Source organism: Coffea arabica, chromosome 3c, assembly GCF_036785885.1.
Source record: "Coffea arabica cultivar ET-39 chromosome 3c, Coffea Arabica ET-39 HiFi, whole genome shotgun sequence".
Taxonomy (NCBI): domain Eukaryota; kingdom Viridiplantae; phylum Streptophyta; class Magnoliopsida; order Gentianales; family Rubiaceae; genus Coffea; species Coffea arabica.
This window is the reverse complement of record NC_092314.1, coordinates 14986709-15011928: the sequence shown is the minus strand read 5'-3', so window position 1 is coordinate 15011928 and position 25220 is coordinate 14986709. Positions and strand designations below refer to the sequence as shown.

The 25220-nt window shown below is 34.2% G+C and overlaps 2 protein-coding genes across 6 annotated transcripts; one reads left to right on the top strand and one right to left on the bottom strand.

Annotated features, from left to right (window-relative positions):
- Window positions 1-11369: 11369 nt before the first annotated feature.
- Window positions 11370-17184, top strand: LOC113734755 (glucosamine 6-phosphate N-acetyltransferase-like). Of its 4 annotated transcripts, none has more exons than XM_072082348.1 (4): window positions 11370-11600; window positions 12953-13185; window positions 14417-14512; window positions 16475-17184. In XM_072082348.1, exon 4 carries the CDS (start codon window positions 16495-16497, stop codon window positions 16972-16974), a length of 480 nt encoding a protein of 159 aa, XP_071938449.1. In that variant the 5' UTR covers window positions 11370-11600; window positions 12953-13185; window positions 14417-14512; window positions 16475-16494; the 3' UTR covers window positions 16975-17184. The 4 variants fall into 4 exon arrangements, with proteins under 4 accessions (XP_071938449.1, XP_027117211.1, XP_071938451.1 ...); XM_027261410.2 differs by having other exon boundaries at window positions 16454-17184; XM_072082350.1 differs by lacking the exon at window positions 14417-14512.
- Window positions 17185-17508: 324 nt separating this feature from the next.
- Window positions 17509-23522, bottom strand: LOC113734756 (vesicle transport protein GOT1-like). 2 transcript variants are annotated; one of them, XM_027261411.2, is made up of 8 exons: window positions 23373-23522; window positions 21099-21169; window positions 19138-19229; window positions 18941-19021; window positions 18546-18643; window positions 18357-18434; window positions 17800-17827; window positions 17509-17711 (listed from the first exon to the last, which is right to left on the bottom strand). In XM_027261411.2, coding segments are annotated over exons 2-7 (378 nt in total). In that variant the 5' UTR covers window positions 21127-21169; window positions 23373-23522; the 3' UTR covers window positions 17509-17711; window positions 17800-17826. The 2 variants fall into 2 exon arrangements, with proteins under 2 accessions (XP_027117212.1, XP_027117213.1); XM_027261412.2 differs by having other exon boundaries at window positions 18586-18643.
- Between the last annotated feature and the right edge of the window lie 1698 nt (window positions 23523-25220).

Below are 25220 nucleotides of genomic sequence, written 5' to 3'. Positions count from 1 at the left end.
GACTTTGGAAAAGAGAATATTGCTTTTGAAATAAGTGACCAAAAAGAGGATATATTGTGATGTATGAAAATCTCATGATAGTGTATGGTAGATTGGTAGGTCTCTAGTTGTTCTAACTATTAGTTGTCTCCACATGGCTGCTAAAGCCTCTATAACCTTTAGCTACTTGTCCCATGTATTCTTTTCCTAATTAATAGTTCCATGTTGGGATTTCTAATTTGCTTTGCCAATTATTGTCACTGAGATTACAACTCTTTTCTTGAAAAACAAGCACTTTGGGACCCCCCTCCCCTCCCACTAATCCAATATCCCTTCACCCCAATACAAACAAATTCCTTAACAAATTGGAGGCCCTACCTCGACAATCCCCCCAACATCATCAAGGGGCACTTTTGGACAAAACCCTTATGGGAGTTTTCCTTAAAATTATTGATGGTTTGATGGTATTAGTTAAGGTTATATTAATTAGTACTCATCTAGGCTAGATAGTGTACTCAAAAGTTTATTTATAGTTCCTTTACAACAAGATTCAAATTGTTTATAATTGCTTGAATTATGTCATATTACTAGATTAGGTAAAGATGATTGGACATCTTGTTTTAATTTACTTCAAGTTAACAACAATGAGGGCACCCTTTGGATTTTATTGATGATGAGGGTATAATTAGGGGTGACCTTAATTGGGTTAATGTTAATCTACTTGTGTTTTATTGATTAGTTCAGATATTATTTGGTCAAAATACATATCTCACTAAGAAATCAGGATTTTGGGTTCTGAGCTGTGGCGAAATCAGGAATCATTAATGTACAGTTTAGAAATATTCAAAAAATAATTTCGCTGGTCTCTTTTTTTTTTTTTTTTTTTATTTTGATCACAGTGAGTATCTGGGCCTGTGGACTGGTTACCGTACGACCCAACTAATCCAAGTACGGGCTGGGAGCGGCCCGCCCCAAGCATCACCAGCCATGATAGAACGGGGACTCGATCCCTGGACGTGGCTCTCTCCAACTGGGACTACAACCACGGAGCCGAACCTGAGGGGCTTTCGCTGGTCTCTTTTAAAAAAGTTTTTCTGGGTTGTTACCTGTGCCGGCTTTATGAAATGCATGAACTAAGCAAGCTTCTTCCGTAGTGAAGCCGCTTTTTAGTAATTTTTTTTTGTCTTGAGAGGAATTTCAGTTTTTTGTTTTTGTATAATCTTCCCGCCCTCAATTGTCATGTCAGGTCAATGAGCCAATCCCAGTGGCTGCATAGCGAAGCTTCCAAGAATAATTTCGCCACTTTAACATGTAAAGCCATGCATAGGGTACGTTTTCAAAATTTTTCTTATACAAAAAATTTAGCATTGTAATTGTCTTCCTTAACCAAAAGGAAAACATAGGAATATAGATATCTTAAATTTACTTTTTTTTTTAATCCAATTGCTAATCCCAATGAAACGAGACCTTACCCTTTGAACTTCCATATGTTGAATTTGAAGATTGAATTGTTAGATAAATATCTCTTTTAGTTGTTACATTACCTATATTTAACTTTTTAAATCTTAAATTAGTGTTCGATTCTTAGATCCTCTTTTCCCTTGCCCTCCCCTCCCCGCTTCTTAAATCCCACCCATTCTCTACTTAAAAAAGATTTTAAAAAATGCAAACAAATTACAGTACAACAATATTACACAATGTAAAATGAATAAAAATATAGTTGGTCTTTATATATTGTATAAGATTATGAAAAACCTATGGTAATAGGATTAGTGCAAATAAATTACAATTCAACAATATTACAAATATCTATAAATGGTGAAATGAATAGTAACAGATAGTTAGAAGAAACTCATTTGTCAACAGCTGTCCGAGCATATTATTAGTTTTTTCTCAATTCTTTCACCAAACTTTTGCATCTTAACAAAAAAAATTTGGCCTCTAAAATTATATGCAATACATACATATATAAATATATATATATAATTGGTTGTGTGCATGTATATATAAAAAATTTCTCTATCCATTAGAGTTTTTAATCATCCAAGAATCAAATTTTAAGCGCATTTATGTTCTATTATTATTTTCTTACATGTAAAGATTTTGTATTAATACATTCAAAAAAAGTGATGACATTTAACATTTCCTAATATATCTCTTTCTTTCATATATTAACTTATTAATATTAATTTGAGTAATACAAAAATGAATCATAGGGTAAAATTTAGTTGAAACTAATAATTAAGCTATTGATGAATTTATTATTTGTATTCTATTTAATTTCAAATTTTCTCTTGCATTTAGTATCTTAAATTATACAAACCTTGGTATTCAAGTTATTTTATATCTATAATTGTTCAAAAAGAAAAAAAAAAGAAAAAGTTCTTAATAATAAAAAGTGCCATGCAAATGCAATGGTGAATAACTCTTTTAATTAATAATTTACTATTAATTAGCTAAATTGGTCCCTGAACATTTACACTAAAACCAATTTAGCCCTTTATAAATTTTTTTTAACCAATTTAATCTTGGAACTACTTTTTGTTTTTTTAACGCAGGACTTCTGTGGCGTCGCCACCAATTTTGCATCTCTTGTACTACTTAGGGGTATTTTTATCATGTGGATCAAATTTTTCAATATAGTGATTAGAACAAACACAGCACGCGATTAAATATGAACATTTAGGGGGAAATGGGGAACATCAACTCACTTTGGCCCGAGGGCAAGTCGCCAAATTCGCACCTCCTTGTGCAAATTCTCTCCAAAGAAATATATTAGAGGAGGAACGTCGACCATGGGGCATCAAGTTCAAAAAGCAGTCAACAGTCAAACCATGATAGGAAAGAAAGTGGGCAATCATCAAGGGTGAATAGAGAGGAAAGGTAGAGTTCTATAGTGGGAATGAAGTTGGTTTCTATCACGGGCGAATAGACAGAGGAAAGGTAAAGTTTTACAATAGGGATGAGGTTGGTTTCTATCACTGACGTGACGCATGTCGAATACTGATTTCGTGGATATTGTTGAACCTAGGCAAAAGATTTCATGGCTGCTCAAATTATGGGGTAATTTTTAAATTAATTTTTGCCAATAAAATGTGATGTAGTTATTAATTAATTTAGAATAATGATGGTAGGAAATTTTATTTAGGCACCAAAAGCTTGCAACTACTTTTTGTGGTAGGATCCACATTATGCCATTGATGACAAAGAATATGGTGGCCAAAATTTTGAAGAATCTGAGGACGGCCGAGGTGGAGAACACATTGGTGAAGATTGAAATTGGAAGGCTTGAAAAAGAGAACAAGATGATGAAGATCGAAATTGCGAAGTTGAAAGCAACAACCAAATTGTTAGCGGTGATAGTGATTTGCTCTTGTTTTTGGTTGTTTGCTGTAGTTCTTGGCAGTGGCCAGGAAGGACAAAGTTTCATGGATTTGAAGCTAAAAATGTTGCAATAGAGATGGTATAAAGATGGACCCAAAGCATGGTTGTGTTTGTATTTTTGATTTGGTTGTAAGAAAATTTAAATCCATTCATGTAATATCTGTTTATGTAATACATGCAAGGGGAAGTTGAATTTCAAAAATGTTAACATAGTAGTTAAACTTGGTTGTGGCATTTGGGGTTGAAAAAAATTTGGCAGAATTTTGCCTTAAATTTTGATATCTGCTAATTTGGACCTGTACCAAGAATCACAAAACAATGGAATGACAATCACAAGACATGATGTTGGTAACAAAGCCACTTCCATTACTTAGCAATTTTTTCAATTTTGCAAAATGTAGCTGATGCAGACTGCCGAGAGCACGATCCGAACTAAGCAACCACGGGTTGAGTGAACTGAGAGGGAACGAACCGGTACACGAGCGAGGTGACCGAATTGACCTGTGAAAGGATGAACAACGGGACTAGTTCCCCGTTGTGACTCCAACGGTCAAATCAGTAATACCTAAGAGTAGAGTAACAGTATTGATTACTGTAAATAGCGTACCTTGCTTAGTCTCATGGTGTTGTATTTATAGAACTCTTGGTAGTAGTTTTCTTATAGGATTAGAAGCCCTACTAGAGAGGGATTCTTCTTAGGGCTCCGTCTGTTAGCTCTGAAAGGTTCGGGAGCTGCGGCCCACCAGGCCCATCCAGCTGGAAGGCGGTGGCCATGCACAAACTGGTATCCCTTCTTGTCTGAGCTGATCTGGCCGAGCTGACAGATCATCATGTTCGAACTGACACGTGACTCCGGGGATTGGCCCCACTACATTAGCGAATGCCAAGAGTACACTCAGTTGTGGACCAAAAGTTTACATTAAGTTCCGAACCAAAAAGGGGACATTCAGCACAAAATCTTTGCAGAGACTGAGCAAAGGAGAATATAGTCCCAAAACATCTGCCCCAGCAAGTTTGGTTCTAATTTTGATCTTCAAACAAATGCCAGCCTGAGTTATGAACTTGCTCGTATGTTCTTCATCTAACAGCCTATGCGCCTGCATTGAACAGATGAATACTTCAGCAAACTATATATACAATAGGACTTTTTTTTTTTTTTTTTTAAACAATGACATAAGTAAACTCACTGTTTCCTTTTTCCTAGTTTACTTTTCCTTTGATTCAGGAAATGGACCATAAATCCTCATATCAGCTCTTCTCTTTCGCCATGCTTGAGCCTGCCAACTTGAACATGTTGGTTTTTTACCTATGCCATGGCATATAGAACACTTACTGATCTTAGTTTGGTCTTTGAGGAATTTGGTTCGAAGCTGAAAGCTGGACATCAATGACTTCAGGCTCCTCACTCGCAGCATGTACATCTTCACCCGATAGCATGAAAAGTAATCTCTTAATCAATCAATATAATATTAAATTTAGCTAAAGTGTAAAGTAGATCATGAGTAAAAATCTAACTAGCCATTATAAAAGAAAAGAATTGTCTTGTGGGGGTCTTTGATTTCTCTCATTGTCGCATCCTTCGTCTAGGAAAAAAAGAATTAGACCCTGTTTGATAATTCAATTCAACACTTAAATTTAATAGATTCAAATTTTAACATGTTGAAATGCGTTTGATAACAAAAAATTGGATATCTGAATTAATTAAGTAACATTGAATTTTTTAGGTAAAACTTGCTTTCAAAAATAAGTGATGACCTATTCACTTATCACCTAATATGATGTACACTCAAATGTATTAGATTTAATACTTAACAATTTAATAATCTAATTGATTCAGACTTCAGATTTCAATTTTCAGACTTCCGTTTTATTAAACGCACCTTTAGTCTTAAGCTCATAATCATGTAATAAAAAGCCAAGAATTGTTCAAACTTGGACTTTACCAGCTCTTATATCTAAATGAGGTCTTCCATTCGCATCAATTTTGTTTGGACAGGTTCTTTTGTTATGACCCTTCACTTTGCACTAGGTACACTTGTTAGTGTTAGAGAAGGCCTTCTATTACCAGATCCAGCAATTACATCGGGTTGTACAATCACTGGGCATTTCCTCACCATGTGGCCTATTTGATGGCGTTTCGAGCATGTCATTGTGACAAGTCCAGTTCTTGGAAATGTGGTTCCATCACTTGAATTTGTCCTTGGTCCATCTGGCTCCCTTCTCCTTAATGTCTTCAGCTTACCCGGCAGCATCAACTTCTTAGGTGGCAGGATAGGTTCTCTGTTTAATTTGACCCAAGCATTAGGCCCACTCATTGGACCTATAATTGGTTCATGCACCTTCAAGTAGCTCTCTTTTGAGTAGTATGGATGAACCAAACTCTGTGTAGAGTGTAGACACACCTGTCAAAGAACCGTTTGGATCGACCTATTTTTCAAAAGTAAAATTTTCAAATGCAATGTTATACTAATACATAAATATAAATAATTCAAAAAAAAAAATCTCATCCATAAAATATATTCAAAACAACTCACAAATATATATAAAAAAATTAAAAATTATATTTTATAACATTTTCTACCTATTACCAACACCATCCACCTCCACCCCCTGCCCATCCCCCACCCCCACCCACCATCGCTGCCACCTCCTCTCTCCTCCTTTTTCCTCCCCCTCCCTCTTGGTCCTTCTCCCTTTAGCCCTTCCGCCTACCCTCCCCCCCTCCCTACTTCCTTCACCCATAACCACAATCAAGATTAGATCGAGGGTCCTTCTCCCCCTCTCTCTTCCTCCTACCCCTCCTTCCCTCACTCATAACCACAATCGAGATTAGATCGAGGGGTAGAGGAAGGGCTGGGGGTGGTAGGAAAGGGGAGGAAAGGAGAAAGGAGGAGGGATGGGTGGTAGCAGTGGTGGGTGGGGGTTGTGGGTGTAGGTGGTCGTATTAATTTTTAAAAAATAGTCTAAAAATATTTTAATTTTAAAAGGTACTCCAAAATATATTCCAAAAACATCACAAAAAAAATTTACAGTAAAAGTTTTTTATATACACTACTATAGTAAAATATTTCAAAAATATTTCTAAAAACAGTTAATCAAATGGAGCTATAGCACACCAGTTAGCTCCCATCTTCTACAAGTGCAAGTTTTGTTTGGAATGTCAATGACGTATATGCCCTCATATGTGTGTTTAACTTCAAACAAGTCCTCCTTTGATCATTTGCAACGTTGGGAGTAGGTTTTTTTTTTTTTTTTTTTGCTTTCTCAAGCCTTTTTTTTTTTTTGTATTTTTTGGGCAGATTTTGTCAATTTTCTTCTTCATCATTCCCTTTTGGTTCATAGTCTTTCCATTAGATAAATTCTAATTGCCTCAAACATGCCAAGAATTGGCTTCTCACTTGCATCTGTTATCACTGAATTAAAGTCTAGCAAAGGTTGTTGAGTAGAAAATCACGCTTGGGAGCGGTACAGAAGTGTGACCATGACCAATGGTGAGGTGATGTGTTGTCCATCAATCACTTCTAGGCAGCTCCATCATTCTCCCTTAAAGAGTCTATTTGATTCTGCAACATTGTCATGTAAGATGACCTTGCACATGTCCAGAAACTCTCTCTTAATGCTTCACTAGGATTTAACTTTTTATTATTATGAAGATGTCTAACATAATGCCTGTGCTCAACACCTGAAATTAGTTCTTGAGTAGATCCTAGGCCTTGTAAATAAGTCAAGTACAAACACAAATTTATCAGTAGGCAACCATGTAATAGAATGTGACAAAAAATTAATTCATATTAAAAATGATTAACCTTTTATATATCTATCACTGATGAATGTCCAGCTTCTTTGATCATGGGTTCCCAAATCATATTTTAGGAATTGAAGGAACCACTTCCACGACCTCTTATTCTCAGTCTTCACTATTGCACAAGCAACTGGATAAATGCAGCCATTGGGACCTTTCCCCATGGAGGTTAAGAGCACCCCTAGATGTGAACTTCTCAAGTGGTAGTAGCCATCTACACCAAGTACACGCTTGCACCCAGTTTCAAATCCTCTCTTTAGTGCATCAAAACAAATATATAGCATCTGAAATATTTCTTTCCTAAGGTCTTCATCTGATATTGTCTCCATGTAGACTGTAGAATCCAAATTACCCTTTCAGCAACTCTTTACAATAATCTCATAACCTTTCATATTGGTCTTTTTATAGCTTCCATGGATTAACACTTTTCCCTTCATGAATGTCTTTTAAACTAGAGTCACTCTCTTGTTCATCTTAAATGGTCTACATACTTTCTTGCCAAGATTCTTGAGGTTGCTCTCTTGTGGTAGAAGGTCCTACCACATTTATGTTCTAGACCTATTGTCTTCATCACCCTCTTCAACTTCAGAAGCAAACAACATCCATTTACAGTTTTCAGCCTTGTATTTGACTCTCATTCTTGCAGCATCTTGCTTCACGCACTTAAATGTCCTTGCCCATTTGACTACATAGTTGTCAACTACTCTCTTGAACAACTGTTAACATGGAATTTTGGATCTTCCATGTCAATTTTAGGTTTGAATCTCGCAAGTTTAGGCCTCCTCCTTGTGCTATCTTCATCAAAAAAAGAATACACACTTTTCAACTCATCTGAGACCATTGAATCAGATTCTTCTTAGACTAGAATCTAGTCTCTATCATCAAGGTGTAGCTCATTCATAGCAGTTGCCTTGGCTCTACCCTTTTAAAGTGCTACCTCCATTGCCAGCTTGCAAATTACCAATGCGCATCCAGCTCTTTCTTAGGACCCACAACACAAGTTTGGAATATCTCATCATCATCATCTTTACTAAAATCATAGTCACAGTCATGGAAGCTATCACCTTCAGACGATTCTGAATGTGTAACTTCATTAGGGTCATTTTCTTCATGTAAAACAGCTTCTGATTTTCCCTTTTCTTCTTCAAATGCTCTATGATTTTCTCTACATGAATGCGAGTTCAATATCTTCAAAGGTTATATTGACAAAGAAATCATCTTCTTCTGCAACATTAGTGTCACAATTTGTTACACTTGAACTCTCATATTAATGATCTACAAATCTACATGGATGCCATCAACCACATACAATTCAACTTCGCCATTCTGTTTACCAATACTAACCATACCAATTGTATCATCAGTATCAATTTGCCGGAGACTAAGGATGCATTTGATAAAACTGAAGTTTGAAATCTTGAATCTGAAGTCTGAATCCATTAAGTTATTGAATTGTTAAATATTAAATCTAATACATTTGAATACATATCACATTCAGTGATAAGTGAATAGCTTATCACTTAATTTTGGGAGCAAATTTTGCCTAGAAAATTCAATGCAACTTAATTAATTCAGATGTTCAATTTTTTATTATCAAATGATCTGAATATATTAAGATCTGAATATATTAAATTTAAGTGATGAATTAGATCATCAAACAGGGCCTAAGTTTATTATCTTCATGTGGAATTCAGTACATCATCCAACAAGACTGCAGAAATCAGGCAAAATTGATTTGTTCAACCTCATGGCAATAACTTCTTTGAATGTTTCCATACTATCCTCCACATATTTCTCTTGTAGATCTCTGATATATAAACCACCATAAAAGACTTTTAGGCTAAAAAATTTCCTTTTTTTTTTAAAAAAAAATACAGACTTGGTTTAATTAATTATATCCAAAACTTTGGCTTCTAATATGTCTCACTTTTGAGGAGCAAGAAAGCAATAAGACATTACAATTTAAAAGAAAGGGACCACATAATACGACATAAGTGGTCAAAATCAAAAGTAAAAAAAAAATTCACCATCCTCAAATCTATTCATGTCTCATGAGATTAATATTTTACATAAAAATCAGTCACCCCACCAAATCCTTCAATTTTTTAAACCATTCAACACACTTAATACCAACATCAGATAGCTAAAAGATAACATAAGGCATAGCAGGTCTCAATGAAGCTTACTTGATATTGGTGATGAGCTCGTCTGATCATTGCCATCCTTATCCCTGTCAACATTCTCCATCATCAAAGATCCTGATCTATCGATCAGATTCATATGAATTTTGGCTGCCATTAAAATTTCTACTAAACCCCTAGAGATGGCTGAGACCATTTCCTCCAAATGTTTTGAGTTTAATCACGTGTTGTTTTAGTTCTAATCCCTTAATTGAAATATGTGATCCAACAACACAAAAATACTTGTGACTAGTCGCGCAACAGATGTAAAATTTGGTGGCACCGCCACAAAAGTCAAACATTGAAAAACAAAAAATAGTTCAAGGACTACATTGATTTAAAAAAATTCATAAGAACTAAATTGATTCTAGTGTAAATGTTCATGATTAATTTGACGAATTTCCCTTAAGTTTAAATAATTAATAATTTACTATCATATGCAGGGCACCGCATATGATATTTGGTTTGCCATATTTAAAGGTTTCAAAATGGGTGATTTGAATATATTTGAGTGAATTAAAATAAAAAATATATATAAGTGAGTCAACTCAATTGTACCCATTTAATTAGGTGGATAGAAATGGATAAGTACCATTTTTGCAAGAGTGCTACACAATGTTTTCAGAATCAGATTGAACCGGCCGGTTCAACTGGTTGGACTACGAGCCAGACATACCACTGGTCCGATCTAGTATCAAACCCGAAAGTTAATGATAAATTGCTAGAAATCGGTCGAACCGTATGAACTGCTAAAAACCGTAACCCGGCGGTTTTTAAATTTTCAAAAAAATTGTCAAGAATGAAGCTGCTCAAATTCGAACCGGGTCTCCATGTTCACATTATACAATCTTACCACTAGACCACAATCATAGGAGAAGTTCAGTTTGTCCTGAGAATTCTACTTAACTTGACTAAAAAATAGATTAAAAAAATGAAACCCTAACATTAAGTAATGTTTTAAAAATCGGACCGTTCATTGAACCGGTGAAGTGAAAGGGTCGAGGTTCAATCGGTCGGACCAATTCAACCTCGGTTCAATGAATTTTTTAAAAAATTATTTATATAAATATATATATGTACAAAATAAGACATGTAATGGATTAATTTAATACTTTATATGATGAAAGGTTTACTATTTTTTAATAACTTGGATTTTTTAAAAATAAAATTTTTAAATTATAATTTAAAACAAATAAATTTCATCTCAATTTCAATTATATCTAAATCCAACCCAAAAATATCACAATATTTTGAAATTATACAAAATTCACGTCTATGAGAATTTAGATATTGTGAACTTAAATTTTAATTTACGTTTTAGATATTGCAATTTAAAAAAGGAAGTTTGGAGTTCGAAGGAAGTCAAGAAAATCGAAAATAGAAATGTAAACTTGATAAGAAACAAAAAATGAGATAAAAGTGAGTGGTTGTAGCATTAAATAATTTAGGTTAAAAAAATAATTCTTTTTGAACTTATTTCAATTTAATGGACAAAAACAAAATTAAAAGATGGAAGAAAACATCAATAAATTAAAAATAAAGAGGTTTGATTAAAAAGAGAGTGACAAAAAAAAAAGAGGATAGAGAGAGAGAGTTGAAAATTAAAAAGAAAGAGTCATGAGAGGATGAGATTTTGTAAGAAAAATGGAAAAAAGAAATATGAGTGTTTGTTTTATATAAATAAGTTATCAAAAAAAACTAATAGGATGTGATGGTGCAATGGTTAATACATTGGTCTTCTATTACAAAGGTCTTGAGTTCAAATCTTAATAGCTGCATTTTGCCAAAAAAAAAAAAGGAAGGTTGAAAACCGGTTCAATAGCGGTTCGACCGCAGTTTTTACGGTTCGACCGGTTCTTGACCGGTTTTCTGACAAAGTCAACTATGACATTGAACCGGACCGGTATCATGGTCGGTTCACAGTTCAACCGGTCGAACCGGCCGGTCCGGTCCGATTTTCAAAACATTGACATTAAGAAAAGAAATAGCTGACACACTTTTCTTTCAATCCATCACTTTCTCGAATTCAGGCTTCTACTTCTAGGCCAACCGCTCCTGCAGTTCTCCTATTGAATTTTTTTTTTCAATTTTTTCTTCTTAACCCTTTTAAACCCAAATATCCACAACAAGATTTTCTCAAACCTTCACCATTATTATCAAAGCTATCATCTTTAGCAGATTGTAGACAAGTTGGAAATTTCAACTTTCACAAGATATTTGAGACTCAAGAAATTTTCCTGTTTTCCATCATCTTAGTAAGCTTAATTTTTCCCTTTTCAAGGTTTTTGTTTTCTATGTTATTATCTTTAGCCAATTTTTTTGCATTTTCTTCTTTTTTCCCCCAATTTTCATCCATTTCCCCTAGTTTTTGTTTTATTTTTATTTGATTAATTAAGGATGAAATTATGAATCATTAATTATTTTGCAATCATATTTGGAGAAGCTATTTTTTGGATGAAGTATCAAATTAATAAAATTAGACATGGATGAAGTATCAAATTAATAAATTTTGTATCAATGATTGTTCTGTTTTTTCTATGCTGTTTATTGTGTTTTTATTGCTTTTTCTATGCTGAAGTAATTAGTCTACCGAATGCTCATTCATCTTGAATTTTAAAGGTTTCACTGAAGCAACAAAATTAAAGACATGTTAAAGTTGTCAAACAGAAGCTTAAAAAAAAAGTGCAAATCGGACCACATGTTTGTATGTCTCGGTAAATCCATAAATGGTAACCTTAGGATCCCATCAATTGATCATTTACTTACACTTGCCGCTAGGGTTATTATAACCATTAAATTTATTGGCACTAAACCGATTGTATCTCAATTGATGTTTGTTTCATTTAAAGCTAGTTAGAGTTTTTCTTACTCGAAAGTTTCATTTAGTCTGTATATTAGATTTTTTTTTCTTTTTTAGCTCACAGCTTATTATATGTATTTAGTTGTATCTTTGTTTTTCAAAATTTTGGTTTTTTTTTAGTTTGATCAATTAGAGTTATATTTTCATAATAAAATTTTAACTTTTTCAAGTTAAGTTGATGAAATTGTGAAGGTGGTATTGTTGCTTGTCATGCCACTGATGAAAGTTTGTTATTCAAATGGTTTGTCTTGAATATAAGTTGGACTCTTTTATGGACTTTTTTAAGGATTGTAAAAGAATTTCAATATTTATTTTATTTATTTTTGTGTTTTTATTTGTGATAATTGGTGAACATTTGGATTGTATCTATTTATGTTTATAATGAATTTATGAAAACTTATAGTGAATTATGATATTTTAATTATGTTTATCATTCCAGGTTTTATGTATAACTTTTAGGAAATTTGTTATTATCTCAACTTAAATTTAGATATGTTGGTGAATGCATTTTAGAAACTTAAATTATCAATAACTATGTTAAATTATACATTAGCCGTCAAGTTCAAGTGTAGAATAAAGACATGTGAAGTACTTAACACTAAAGTTGAAAAAAAAAAAAAACAGAAAACAGGTGAATCGGCTGGTTGGATCGGTCGGACAGTGAACCGGGCCCTCTCCGGTTCGCTGGCCGGTCCGAGTTTAAAAACATTGGTGCTATAACGACTACTTTTTGTTTCTCTCAACCAGGATGGATTTTGCGAGGAACTGGGAAATTTACCACAGGTCCACAACCCATTAGTGCAATTTGCTCCCTCGTTTTCACCGATTTCGTTCCCTCCTTCGCAGCCACCGCCGTCGCTCCCATTCCCGTCAGTTCTAGTCAACTAAACCAATCCTCTCTGTCTAAATCCTCCTAAAAATTTACCCAACCCAGAATCCCAGATCGAGCGAGGATGAATTTAGCCGGCAAGTGATCGGAGGTAAATCTTCATCTTTTTCTTGCTGATATCTTCGTCTTTGTTTCCTTGTGCGCTTAAATTCTTTGATAATTAGGAGGGAACGGGTCTGTGTCTGTTTCTGGTTCTAGGTTTTTGAGTTTCCAATCAATATTCGTTAAATCAAAGCTTTTGGGCTGGCTAATTAACTTGAATTATTGGGGTTATCGCATTTCATTTGCCTGTGGCTAGCTTCTGTGAAGACTAGGAGTTGTAGGTCTTTTGGTTGTAATGCTAATATTTCTTGCTTACTGATCGTTGAAGTTGCAGCAGCTTGCGCATGATTGTGTGGGTTGCAGGGGATGGGTTGGGTCTCGCAAATGAACTGAGTTTCTGGTCTAGTAGCAAGTTAGAAGAGCATTTCTGTAGAAAACACTGATTTTCCTGTCGAACTCTATTGCGCGGGGATACATTATAGTCTTTCTTACATCATTATGCCTGTGGGCTGTGGTGTAGTGGGATATTGTTTCTTATCTCTTGCCGCCCTTTCTCAGATTTTCCGTTAATTCTCTGCTTCTTCAAACAAGAAAAGGCTCAGAGGCATTTCACTGCCAATTTTCCCTATTTTTTCTTCGTTCTTTCCCCTCATTTACTCGTGGAATATTCTTATTCAGGCAGCTTTTGCTTTCACTTTTTTAACCTTTCTGTGTATTTTAATTTCACTGCTGATTTTTTTTCCCCTTTTTCCTGTTAGTCTTTATTAGTATTGTAAATGCATTGGTGACAATTTTTGGTTTAGCTTTAATTTGAAATTAATCAAATAAAGGATAGTTGTTTTCGTGCATATAAGATGTTTGTGAAAAGCCTTAATGAAAATCTAAATCCAAGTGCCTAATGGAACAAGAATTCTTTCCATGTCCTATGATATCGTTTGTAAGCAGGTTCCAACAACCATGGCTTTGTTTTTTCCTTCATTTTGCTGATGTTTCTCTTTTATGTTTTCCATTGATTTTACCTTTTGTTATTTCTGGATTTTAAATGTTCTTGGTATTTTTGGTTAGTGTTTGGGAATTCTTCCTCTCTCCTGTTAGTTCTCAAAAATGCTTGGACATATGAGGAGAGTTTTGCTTTTCATATAGGCTTGCTTCTGAATTATTATTGTTATTTTTTTAGCTTCATGTACTAGTGCATAAATTTCTGAGTTGTTCAATCCTTTTAGATAGCCATGGATATATGTACAAGGCTGAAATAACTCCAAATAGTATATTTTGGTCAGGAGATGGGCTGGTAACTGAAAAGTCAGATATACATAGAGGGGCAATCAAGTGCAACCTAATAAAAAATTCAGTGAAATAATATCTGTGACGAAAAGGTAATTGCATGCTCCAAAGTACACCGTTTCATATGCTGGATATTGTTGTGTTTGTTTCTGATATCAAACATATACTGAACTTTTTGTTCTTTGGTCTTCAGAATTAAATGGCTGCATAAGCATTTCAGATTAGTAATGATCCATTTATGCTCCTCTAGATTCTAAACAGAGGAGCTGTAATTTTAGTGTAAGTGAAAAATTATAGTTGTATTTCAGTTGCACTTCTTAATACAACATTCAATATCTAAATAGTATGGACAAAATTCTTGGACAGCAATTTGTTCTTAAATATTATTCTTTGAAGATAGTTTAGACCTTGACATGTACTACATCCCTAAACCATGGTGGTTTTTTGTTCCCAAACAAAATAATGTTTTTTGCCAATAAGGTATCGATAGAAGCATCATCATAAAGGAATCTAGAGAAGATGGTCCTTTCAGGTTAAATAAATTTCCTTTTAATTAATTAAGTAACTGATTAATTCAAGTCAAAAGATACTTAAGTGTCTAATAGAGAAAATAATTCCTTCCTATGTCATTCACTGCTCCTCTGATGCGAAAGTTAGCGCTGATCTAAATCTTTCGTTCAGTTCTACCTGTGAGATTATGTGGAATTAATTCTCATGGATTGGTAAATCTTCTGGAGTAAAACTTTGAAAAGCTTCTGCAACAGTTTAGTGGAGTAAAAAGAGGTGCATCCGTTGGTTCTCAATTCTCATTTTTCATTGTTTACTTGATTAAATTGTTTAAATGTGTCTGATGTTCTTCAAAGTTTCTTAGCACCTGATCCATCACTGAATTTTGCGACTCTTTGCTTTTGATTCATGCTTTACAAAGCATACTTGTACAATTTCACATAGTCTACATTTTCCTACCACTGCCCGCTGCAATTGCCACTATCCAAAGCACAAGCCGCGATCCTTTTCAGGCTCAATCTCAGTCCTTATGTCAATACTGTAATTACAAAAACTGGTCCAATCCTATGATTTCTACTTATTGAGTTACTACTATTACATCTGCTTAGCTATATGTAAGTATCTACCTAGAAATATTGCTGACAACCTATCTATGCATTAATGTATATAGTACAATCTATATGCTACTTGCAATGCAGTAAGATGACCTCGTGATTACCATATTACATACAAATATGCTGTTAATATTGCGGACCTTATCTTTTGTTCATGCAACAATCCCAATATCCCATTACAGGTTTCCCTATTATAACAACCACATAGGACAACTCATGCAATGTGTGAGTAAATAAAAGCAGCAAAACTGTAAGGAACAGTGATCTTCATCCAGTTTCAAGGTTATATTGGGTGCACTGGTGGGCTTTTCTGTCTTTTCTTGTGCACATTCTTGGTCTTTGCACACTTTTCTTGCTGGCGCGTGGCAAAGATACAGTCCTCAATGCTGCATGTCTCTTGTTGTGACCATCTGATTTTTTCATTGGCTAAGATGATGTCATTGGGTATGACTTTCCTCTGTTCTCTCTCTTCTTTTCTCTCTCCTCTCGTCTCACTCACCACCGCCCAAAGCGTCAAATGTGCATCTTTCCTCTTCCTTCTCTTCCCCTCCTTTCCTCCCACTCCGCATTCAGATGAAAACTGCTGGCTATAGAAATACCTCGGTAAGGTAGAGAAATATATCTTCTCTTAGTCTCCATGTTTTTTTTGGTGTCGAATTCTTATTTGATCTTGAGTCGTGTCTCTATCCTGTTTGTTTGAATTACCAATGCCAATGGGAAGAGATCTAGATCATTTTTCTTGTTTTAGCTAGGATCAGAAAACTGTATCAAATGATAAGAATAGTATCTCCAATTTCATCCTCCATCGTATAGCTTATGTCATTGTCATTTAGTACATGTATTGCAAATTCATATCTTTCATTCAGGGCAGGTGTTGGATTTGATGATAAATTTTTTTGTCTTTATTGATAGCTCGTTTATTAGGAGATCCAGAACGAAGCTAGAAAGTCTCGATGGAAGATAAACCAGGGAATGTTTGTATTGAACAGGAGAGATTTCAACTTCGAAGGCTTGAGATTTCCGATAACAAAAAGGGTTTTATTGAATTACTACAACAACTGACTGCCTGTGAATCTGTATCTGACAAGGACTTTGAAGAACGATATCAAGAGCTTGCTAAACTTGGTGATGAACATGTGATATGTGTAATTGAAGATCGACATAGTGGGAAGATTGTTGCTAGTGGAAGTGTTTTTATTGAAAGGAAGTTTATAAGAAACTGTGGCAAAGTTGGCCACATTGAGGATGTTGTTGTTGATTCCTCAATCAGAGGAATGCAATTAGGGAAGAAAATTGTTGGGTTCCTCACTGACCATGCTCGCTCAATGGGTTGCTATAAAGTGATCCTCGACTGCAGCTTGGAGAACAAACCTTTTTATGAGAAGTGTGGGTATAAACAAAAAGAGGTTCAGATGGTAAAGTACTTTATCTGAATGCATCTTTTTTTTTTAAAAAAATAAATTTTGGGGTCCCAATTGTGCTAGCTGATTCAAAACTAACACACTATTACAAGTTCTTTTTTATCAACTTATTGCAGATTATACAGTTTGCTTTTTTTCTTTTAGAGCATAATCATGTGTATACCAATCAAGGGATCTTGAAATTTAATCTGGAAGTTCATTAATCCATTTGATATTCTCTCAGATTTGAGCTTCATCTGAAAATGCTTATAAAACTGTTGTACCAGAACATCCTTTTGAAATTGAAAAGCACAATGTTACAGGCAAATTTTGGTACTCCTATCTTTGAGCTGGTAATCTTTAGTCACGCAAGCCCCTTTTCAGTTGTCAATTACAAATTGACTGCATATAAAAGCCTCGATAGCGAGGCACTAGTGTGTAGCCAAAAAGTGGCTGGTGCAAGAGGTCTGTTTTGTGGTCAATTCACTGTCAATGTTCTCTGAATATCTACTTTTTGCTACTCATAGGGTAACAATAAACTTCGTATGAAAAAGGAACTACAAGTAGTAGGATGAAGACAACTAGAATACATAATTCCATTTAGAATACATAATTACAATGAAGACATTATAATTACATTTGACAGCCATTAGAATACATAATTCCAAACATTAACTGAAGATAAAAATCGTAAATCATCTGCTTTAACACTTTGTTAGTAGGTCCTTTGATTGCTTCTCCAAATTTGATAAAGTCTTTCTGTCCTTCAACTGGAAAAAATTCATGCTTTTCAGTCCTTCAACCAGGAGGCAGTTTTGAACTGAGCAACGTAAGCAGAAGATCAAACAGGAAACTAACCTCAGCTCCTTCATAGACGATCAAGAATCTGAAATTGCAAACCATTAGTTAGTTATTGGTTAGGTGACAACATAAAAAATGGGCACCTGTGTGCATGTGTGTGAGAGAGAGAGAGAGAGAGAGAGAGAGAGAGGCCAAATTTGCAGCAATCATGCAGTAATATATACGTTGCTAAATAAGTAGATGTGATTTTGAACAAGCAGTCCTTTCTGTATTAGTAAACTATTCTCATTTTGGCATATTTTTATAACTACGATAATAGTTCAAGAATATCCCACATGAGCTAGGTGGTCAATATCCAAAACGTTGCCGGCTTGCCAAAAAAAATCCTAGGTGGAAAAGGCATTCCTCAACATATGTTGTGAAATATGCCTGAGGATGTTTCTTTAGCATGGCAGGCAATCATGAATGAGGCTTCTATCCCAGAATACTTTACTACCGCATGATGCCCAATAATTCCTTCCATTAAATGAAATAACTATTGGAGATGCTTCCATAGCATTACAACACCCAAGCAAGGGATAGCCAGTTGAGAAAGAAGGCCAAAATACACTCACCAGTGTAGGATATACTGCAGCAGCCATCCAAGTAGCGGAATCTGATAGAGAAATACCTTAATAGATGGCCAAAATCCACTGAGAGGATAAATATCAACACATAAATGTATTAGTACTAGTTCTTAGAATAGGACTCAGAAATAAAACAAAGTACGACAATTTAATCAGGTATTATCATTATGAACTGACCCAAAGAGAAAAACGCAGCCATAAAATTCTGTGATTATACCAGCTATTGGCCAACGAACAAATATGAGGAACATCCCAAGAAGAAATGAAACAGATCCCTGAAACAAAAGATGAAGAGAAAACAAGCAATAACATCCAATTCTCTTCTGTATTTGTATGCTACTATCTTGAAGAATCAAGGAAATCATTTTAGTAAGTTTTATTGTGCTTCTGACTAGCATGCGCAAAGTATTTCATTTAATTGTCAGAAGAAACACCAAACAGATCTACATACTGAAACAAATGCAAGACTTATAATGCCAATAAAGAATATGCAGAGAAGGTAATCAAGCAAACTCAAGTAAGATCTTTGCATCGTTCTCATCAAGACAAAGGCTGTTGTGCCTCATGAATACCTTATAGTTCCTTCTGTCTGTAAAAAGTTGCAGTGTCGACCGCCAACCCAGTAAAAGGGCAACACCTGCCAACCATAATATCTACTAACAAAGGCATGAGATGGACACAAGTAATTTTTTATAGACTCAAGTAATTTTTTATTCTATACTTGGATATCATCTAATAATCAAATCTTAATTACAAACTATTCTCTTACATTTCCCAGAGCAAGCAAACCCCTGTCAAAAAATAGAATGATGCCAAGAAATGAGAAGAGGATCCCAAAACCAACAAGACCTATGCCAACCTCTGCACAAAGAAAATCCCATGATGGAGATATTAGAAGCCCACTTGAATTGAGCAAAATGTAATACATGGCAGGAAAAGGAGAAAAAACTAGAATGATTATTTATGACAAGCAATTATCCTCAGATACATATAACTGCAAAAGAAAAATAGAACTACCATTTTGAACATGCAACTATTGACAGTTCAACTCTTTAACATCTACCAATAAGGCAAAATGAACTTTAACAGAGTTGCAGTCAAACTTAAGCTTTACCAAAGGGTATTGTGAACCTAATGGAAATTCAATTTCACACTCAAAATGCCTTGAAGTTTTCAATGAGATCGTTTATGTCAAAAGTTAAAACTATCACAATATTTCTGCCAACTACCATAACAATATGAACTTTTCAGGAGCTTTTGTCCATGAAAATATTTGATGTCCATATCTACCCATGCTTCGACAAGATTTATTAGGTTACTAAAAACACATCCAAGCTCTGTCATTAAGTGAGAACATTTAACAGCTCTCTTCACCACTTAAAAGTCACTTCAAATACGTCAAAGGGAGTTCAGTTTATCTTAAATTCAAGGAGCTTGTGCAAAAAGTCACCTTCAAATCAAGTAGATGCATTATTTACAGAAATTTTTGTTTCTTGTAGATGTACTTGGTTCTACTATCTTTCACCACCAACCAGGTTTTCTAATCAAAAGAATCAAATAACTTACAGCAGTCCTCTCTCTCCTCTCTCTCTGTGTCTCAAATGAAACTGACCAATGAAATGCCCCTGCACCCACCCCACCCCAAATTTATGAGCTACAAAAAAAAAAAATAAAACCATGTAAAGACAGTCTCTTCTCTTTTGTATACGAGAAAATTAATGGACAACTGTCAAATTTTGGGATAAATAAAAGTTTTTCTTTGATAAAATGAATAAACACATGCGAACTTTGTGCATGTTGCTAGTACCACCACCATATGTTTTGGGCAAAGGTCATGGTAATGAATACATCTCCCCCCCCCCCACCTCTCAAAAACCCCCAGAAAAAAAATAAAGAAGGAAGAAGAAAAGAAAATACTATTACATCGCTTTCTTTGTGAAACAAGTCACCTCAACTATACCCCTGTTCAAAGCCTCATTCTAATTGACAGAATAGAGTCCAAACCAGTTTAATAACTGTTTGAAAGATTATGTACATTACCTAAATGGACTGCAGAGTATCATCAAATATTTCAAAACCTGCTAGCTAGTAAGTCCAAAACATACCCACTTTATGGCCATAATTGTACACCCTAATCCTATAAAACTACACTACACATAAACCCAAAGTTGAAAACTTGACTTAGCAAATATCTGCACATGATTTGCTCAAAGGAAAGATAAAATTCCAGTGTAGTAAACCAGCATCTAATTGTGGATCAAAAAAGATGCTACTCTCCAGTTAGGAATTAGTCTTCTACTTCTAGTTACAAAACATGAAGACTTTTCCATCTATTGATATTGTTAAGGCAGAGAAGGATGTACTTTGCAACAAAATTGTAAGTACTAAAAAGAAAATACCATAGAAAATAGACAGGCTAAGCAATGTTTTTATCTGGAATCAAAAAGCTTGATAAAGACTCTTCAGTTAGGAATTAGGCTACTACTTCTAGTCACAAAACATGAAGACTCAAACGTCTATTGATATTGTGAAGGCAGAGAAGGATGTAGTTTGCAACAAAATTAGGAGGACAAAAAAGGAAAATACCATAGAAAATAGACAGGCTAAGAGATACTTTTATCTGGAATCACAAAGCTTATACCAAGTTTAGACTGCCAAATGTTCAAAATGAGAAAAGCAGCCAGATGTAGAATAGATGAAATTTAAACGTATTCAACAATCAAAACTTACTCTTTTGCTCACTGATTTCATAAGCCATCTTGCTGGTGCTAAAAATTGTGTTGAAAGCAAAAACAAAGCTCCTGCAAACAAATTACAGTGTAAAACTTCCAGTAGAAAGAACATTATTCAACAAAACTAGGAAAACACATATTTAAAGAACAAGAAGTCATTAACCAACAAATGTTAAGCAGACAAAGATGCACTTTAATCCACCATTTACTGCTAACTGTCACTACTAACACAGAATGTCCAGAAAATATATGCTTTCAAGGTTAAAAAAAAAAAAAAAAAGAAGAAGTCCAGTCACCCATACACTTCGTTGAACCTAAATTATCTCCATAGTTCACCAAATACTTCTACTAATCTAGTCATAGGGAACAAATAACAGAAGCTAGTGACTAAGCTAAACTTGACCAGAAAAGGTCGAAAGACTAGAAATGCATGGAGCAATTAAATGAAAGCAGAATTATCTTTTTATCCCAAGTCTCCATCTTCCATGGATGGCAAGAATAAAGAGTGCCTAGATTTCCTAGATGATTGAAACATAACAACAAGATTTCCATCAGATTAGAGTTTCATCATTGTGTTCTCTAAAAGTAAACATAGGAGAAATTGGGCAGCGGAGTATCAGGTTGCTGTTAGAGCAGTCAGTCAAGCTTCAGCCATAATAGGGGCGTTCAATAAATCACCCAACAAGATAGCAGACCAATTAAACAGCTTATTCAAATTTTAGAAGGTGACCTAGAGTTCTTTGAAAATTAAACATTAAAAAAATAGAAACGTTAAGAAACTTCAGGATTGTGGAAAGGCAGTTTTGCTCCTTATGCAAAATAAAGTAACCTTGGTGCAACTTTATTTATTGACACGGTAAGCTGGGTAATACCACACAAAGAAATTGAAAGTATATGCAATGCACTTATGCATGAGAGGATACACATCTCAAAATATATAAGCCACCTTCAAGAAAACTTGTTTAGCATGCAGAAAATGAAGAATTCTAAGCTTTAACTGGGTCCAAGTCAAAAAGTGGATTTCAATTAACCTACTATCATAGTATGCAATTTATTTGAAGTGATCCATGTTGACTCCATGAAAATCAGAACCCAAATTCTGTTTGAGGTCATATCCAACATGACCCATTTAGTAAACTATTCATTAAGACAGATAAGAGCCAAGTGGTTAACAGGAATAACATGTATAACTCGTCAAGACAAACTATTGACCCATGCCTATTTCATTGGATGTAGACTTTATATTCAAATCTTCTCAATATAAACATTTCTGCCATAGCTCCAAGAGGGAAAAAAAAATAAGGATTAAGTAGCTAGCTATTGCCAGAGTTATTAATAAAATTCCATGCTTCATCATGCTACCACAGTCTGGACACATAAATAAGGGCCTAAGGAAAAAAAAAAAAAATCTTTCATCAGCTGGCTTTCATAACAAATGTTCTGAAAGTAAAATCCATATCAGTTTACATCACATGATGACATGGTTCCTACAATATTGCCAAAGTCTATATGACTAGAAAGACTCTCTTTCCTGCTGAAGCCCATCTATAAAGTTCCCTAATTTTCCTAGAAAAAATCCATTAAATGCTTATCCGCAATGACTACATAAATTGATCATCCTTTCAGCATGTTATCAAAATCAAACCTTTTGTCCAGTTAGGAACAATACAAAATCTTGGATACAAAATAGTCCTTTTTACAAGTAACAACAATATAACACCTTCAGATCAATACTGCCTGCTTATTTTTTGTGCTTAAAATTGAAGCTCGCTTATTGCTCAAAATCTATCTATACCAATCCTTCCTCCTATCCCCATCTCTCAATACGAAACTTATCGAAAGCAACTTTGGACATTTATATCATACAAAACCATAAGGGAACATATATGTAAAATTTCTCGAAAACTTTATCATGCACTTTTCCATTTTAAGCAATTTAAAGAACTACAGACAGTGATATGCTTCTGAACCCATAAAACTTTCCGATCTTAAATACTGAACCTGAAATTACAATGATCGTTAACAAAATCTGAAGTAGAATTCAAATTGGGAATTTCAATTTCTTTTCGTGCTAGAATAAAAAAAAAATTGCAATAGATTCAAAACAACTGAAGTTATTAAAAAAAAAAGTATACATATAATCAAAAGGAAGCTCGGGGTAAATAAAGAACGGAAATTCGTACAGAGGAAGAGGAAAAACACAGGAAATTCTTCAAAATTAGGAGCATTTCATATAAATTAAGACACAGAATTACAAGAAAGAGAGAATTACCTAGGTTTTAAGTTTTAACGTTTGCTTCCAGAGAGAGTTTGTTAAAATTTTGAAATGTTGGTTAATTTATAGTTAACAGGGTTCGCCATACGGATTATGGGCCTAAACGAGGTGACTGGATTTGGCCTGCTAGCACAGTTATTAAATCAAGCCCGAGGAGGAACCAGCGAAAGAGGCGAATTAACGAGTTATCGATGTAATCAGTGGGTGAGTGGTTGAACCACTCTGGTTGAACCGATGGCCCATTAAATATATTTAAAAATTATGTTTCATAATTTTTGATATGGTTGAAACTATGATAAATTATACCATAGTAAGTGCTCATTTAATCTAATTCATTATAGAATCATTAATTTTTATAAGAATCAAGAAAACCTAAATTTAATTAGTAATCCACCAAATTTCAAGTATAAAATTTTATCTATATTTAGTGTAATTATTTAGTTTATTTATGAATAGGGCTACATACGAGTTGAGCAACTCGTAAGTAGTTTGAGTTGAGATCTAGATGACCAAGTCAAGTTTGAAATCAAACTCAAACAAGCTCGCGAACCAACTTAATTATATATATACATATATATATTATTTTAATAGTGAAATTACACATATATCTCTAATATTTTACTATTTTTAAGAAAAATTACTATTTTATTCATTTTTTAAAAATAAAATAATTATTTTTATTTTTTAAACTTGAGCTCGAGTTTGATTCAGTTTAAATTTGAGATCGAACTCGAACTTTACATTGAGAGCTCATTAAACTTGAGTTCGATAAAATTAAGTCGAGACTTGGTTCGAACATGTGAAAACTTGACTCAATTCAGTTTGTTTGCAACCCTATTTACGAATTTTAAGTGCAAAAGGTTAATAGGAACGATATTTGCCTTTAAAATGAATTGTGCAATATGTTATTTTTGAAATCCATTTCATAAATTATACAGTTTGGGGAATAATAAAATTTTATTAAAAAATTTCAAATAAATTTTGTTTTGGAGAAATAAAATAAGAATAAATAGTCTAATATATAATATAAGAAGGACTAACAACCAACACATGGGTTGGTGGTCCAGCAGTGATTGCACTTTGCTTGCACACATGAGGCCCAGTGTTTGATTCACCATTCTAGCATCTCCTCAAAATTTTTCCCCCAATAACATGCTACTCAGGTTCCTTACAAAATCAGTGGGTTTACTAAGTTGATTGGTTGAACCATCGGGTTGAGTTGACTTTAATAACTATGTTTGCTAGTACTCAAGTTCTTGGATAGGGGTGTAAATAAGTCAAACTTGTTTAATTATTTTGACGAGTTTGCAATTTTGTTCAAACTTTACCTTTTTGTTTCTCGAGCCAAGCAACGAATCAATCTTAAATGAGTTCTTACCGAGCCGAACTCGAATTGAGCTCAACTAGTTTGAATTTTTTTTACTTGTAAATTTTGCTTATATACTAATCGAGTCGAGCTCAAGCGAAACTTGAACGTTAATCAAATACAAATTGCTGTTCAAGCTTCATTCGAATATCTGTCGAACCAAATTTGAATGAGTTATTACTGAGTCGAACTTGATTTCAGCATTCAAAAGTTTGATTTGTCTTTCAATCCTATTCTTGAATGGACTTTGGTCTAGAGTAGATTTGGTTTTTGATTGCCATTCATATACTTTCAGACAATTATAAATCAGATCCTAACATACCTAAATAAATGAAGTGGAGACCAGAGAGGTTTATATGTCTTACATGGGATAGAATCCGAATAGGCAAGAGACTAGAAAGAGTTTGTGTAGAATGAAGTAAAAAATGTATACTTCGTTGTGCAATTTTGAACAGTGAAAGTATTATTAAATCAGTTGT

Bases quoted from the DNA above. Each gene is read 5' to 3' on its own strand.
- LOC113734755 (XM_072082350.1), top strand. From the start codon at position 16,495: ATGGAAGATAAACCAGGGAATGTTTGTATTGAACAGGAGAGATTTCAA.
- LOC113734756 (XM_027261411.2), bottom strand. From the start codon at position 21,126: ATGGCTTATGAAATCAGTGAGCAAAAGA. The intron at 19,230-21,098 runs GTAAGTTTTGAT...TTCTTTGTGCAG, and splicing joins TGAAATCAGTGAGCAAAAGA to AGGTTGGCATAGGTCTTGTT. The intron at 18,435-18,545 runs GTCAGTTCATAA...TTATCCTCTCAG, and splicing joins GGCTGCGTTTTTCTCTTTGG to TGGATTTTGGCCATCTATTA.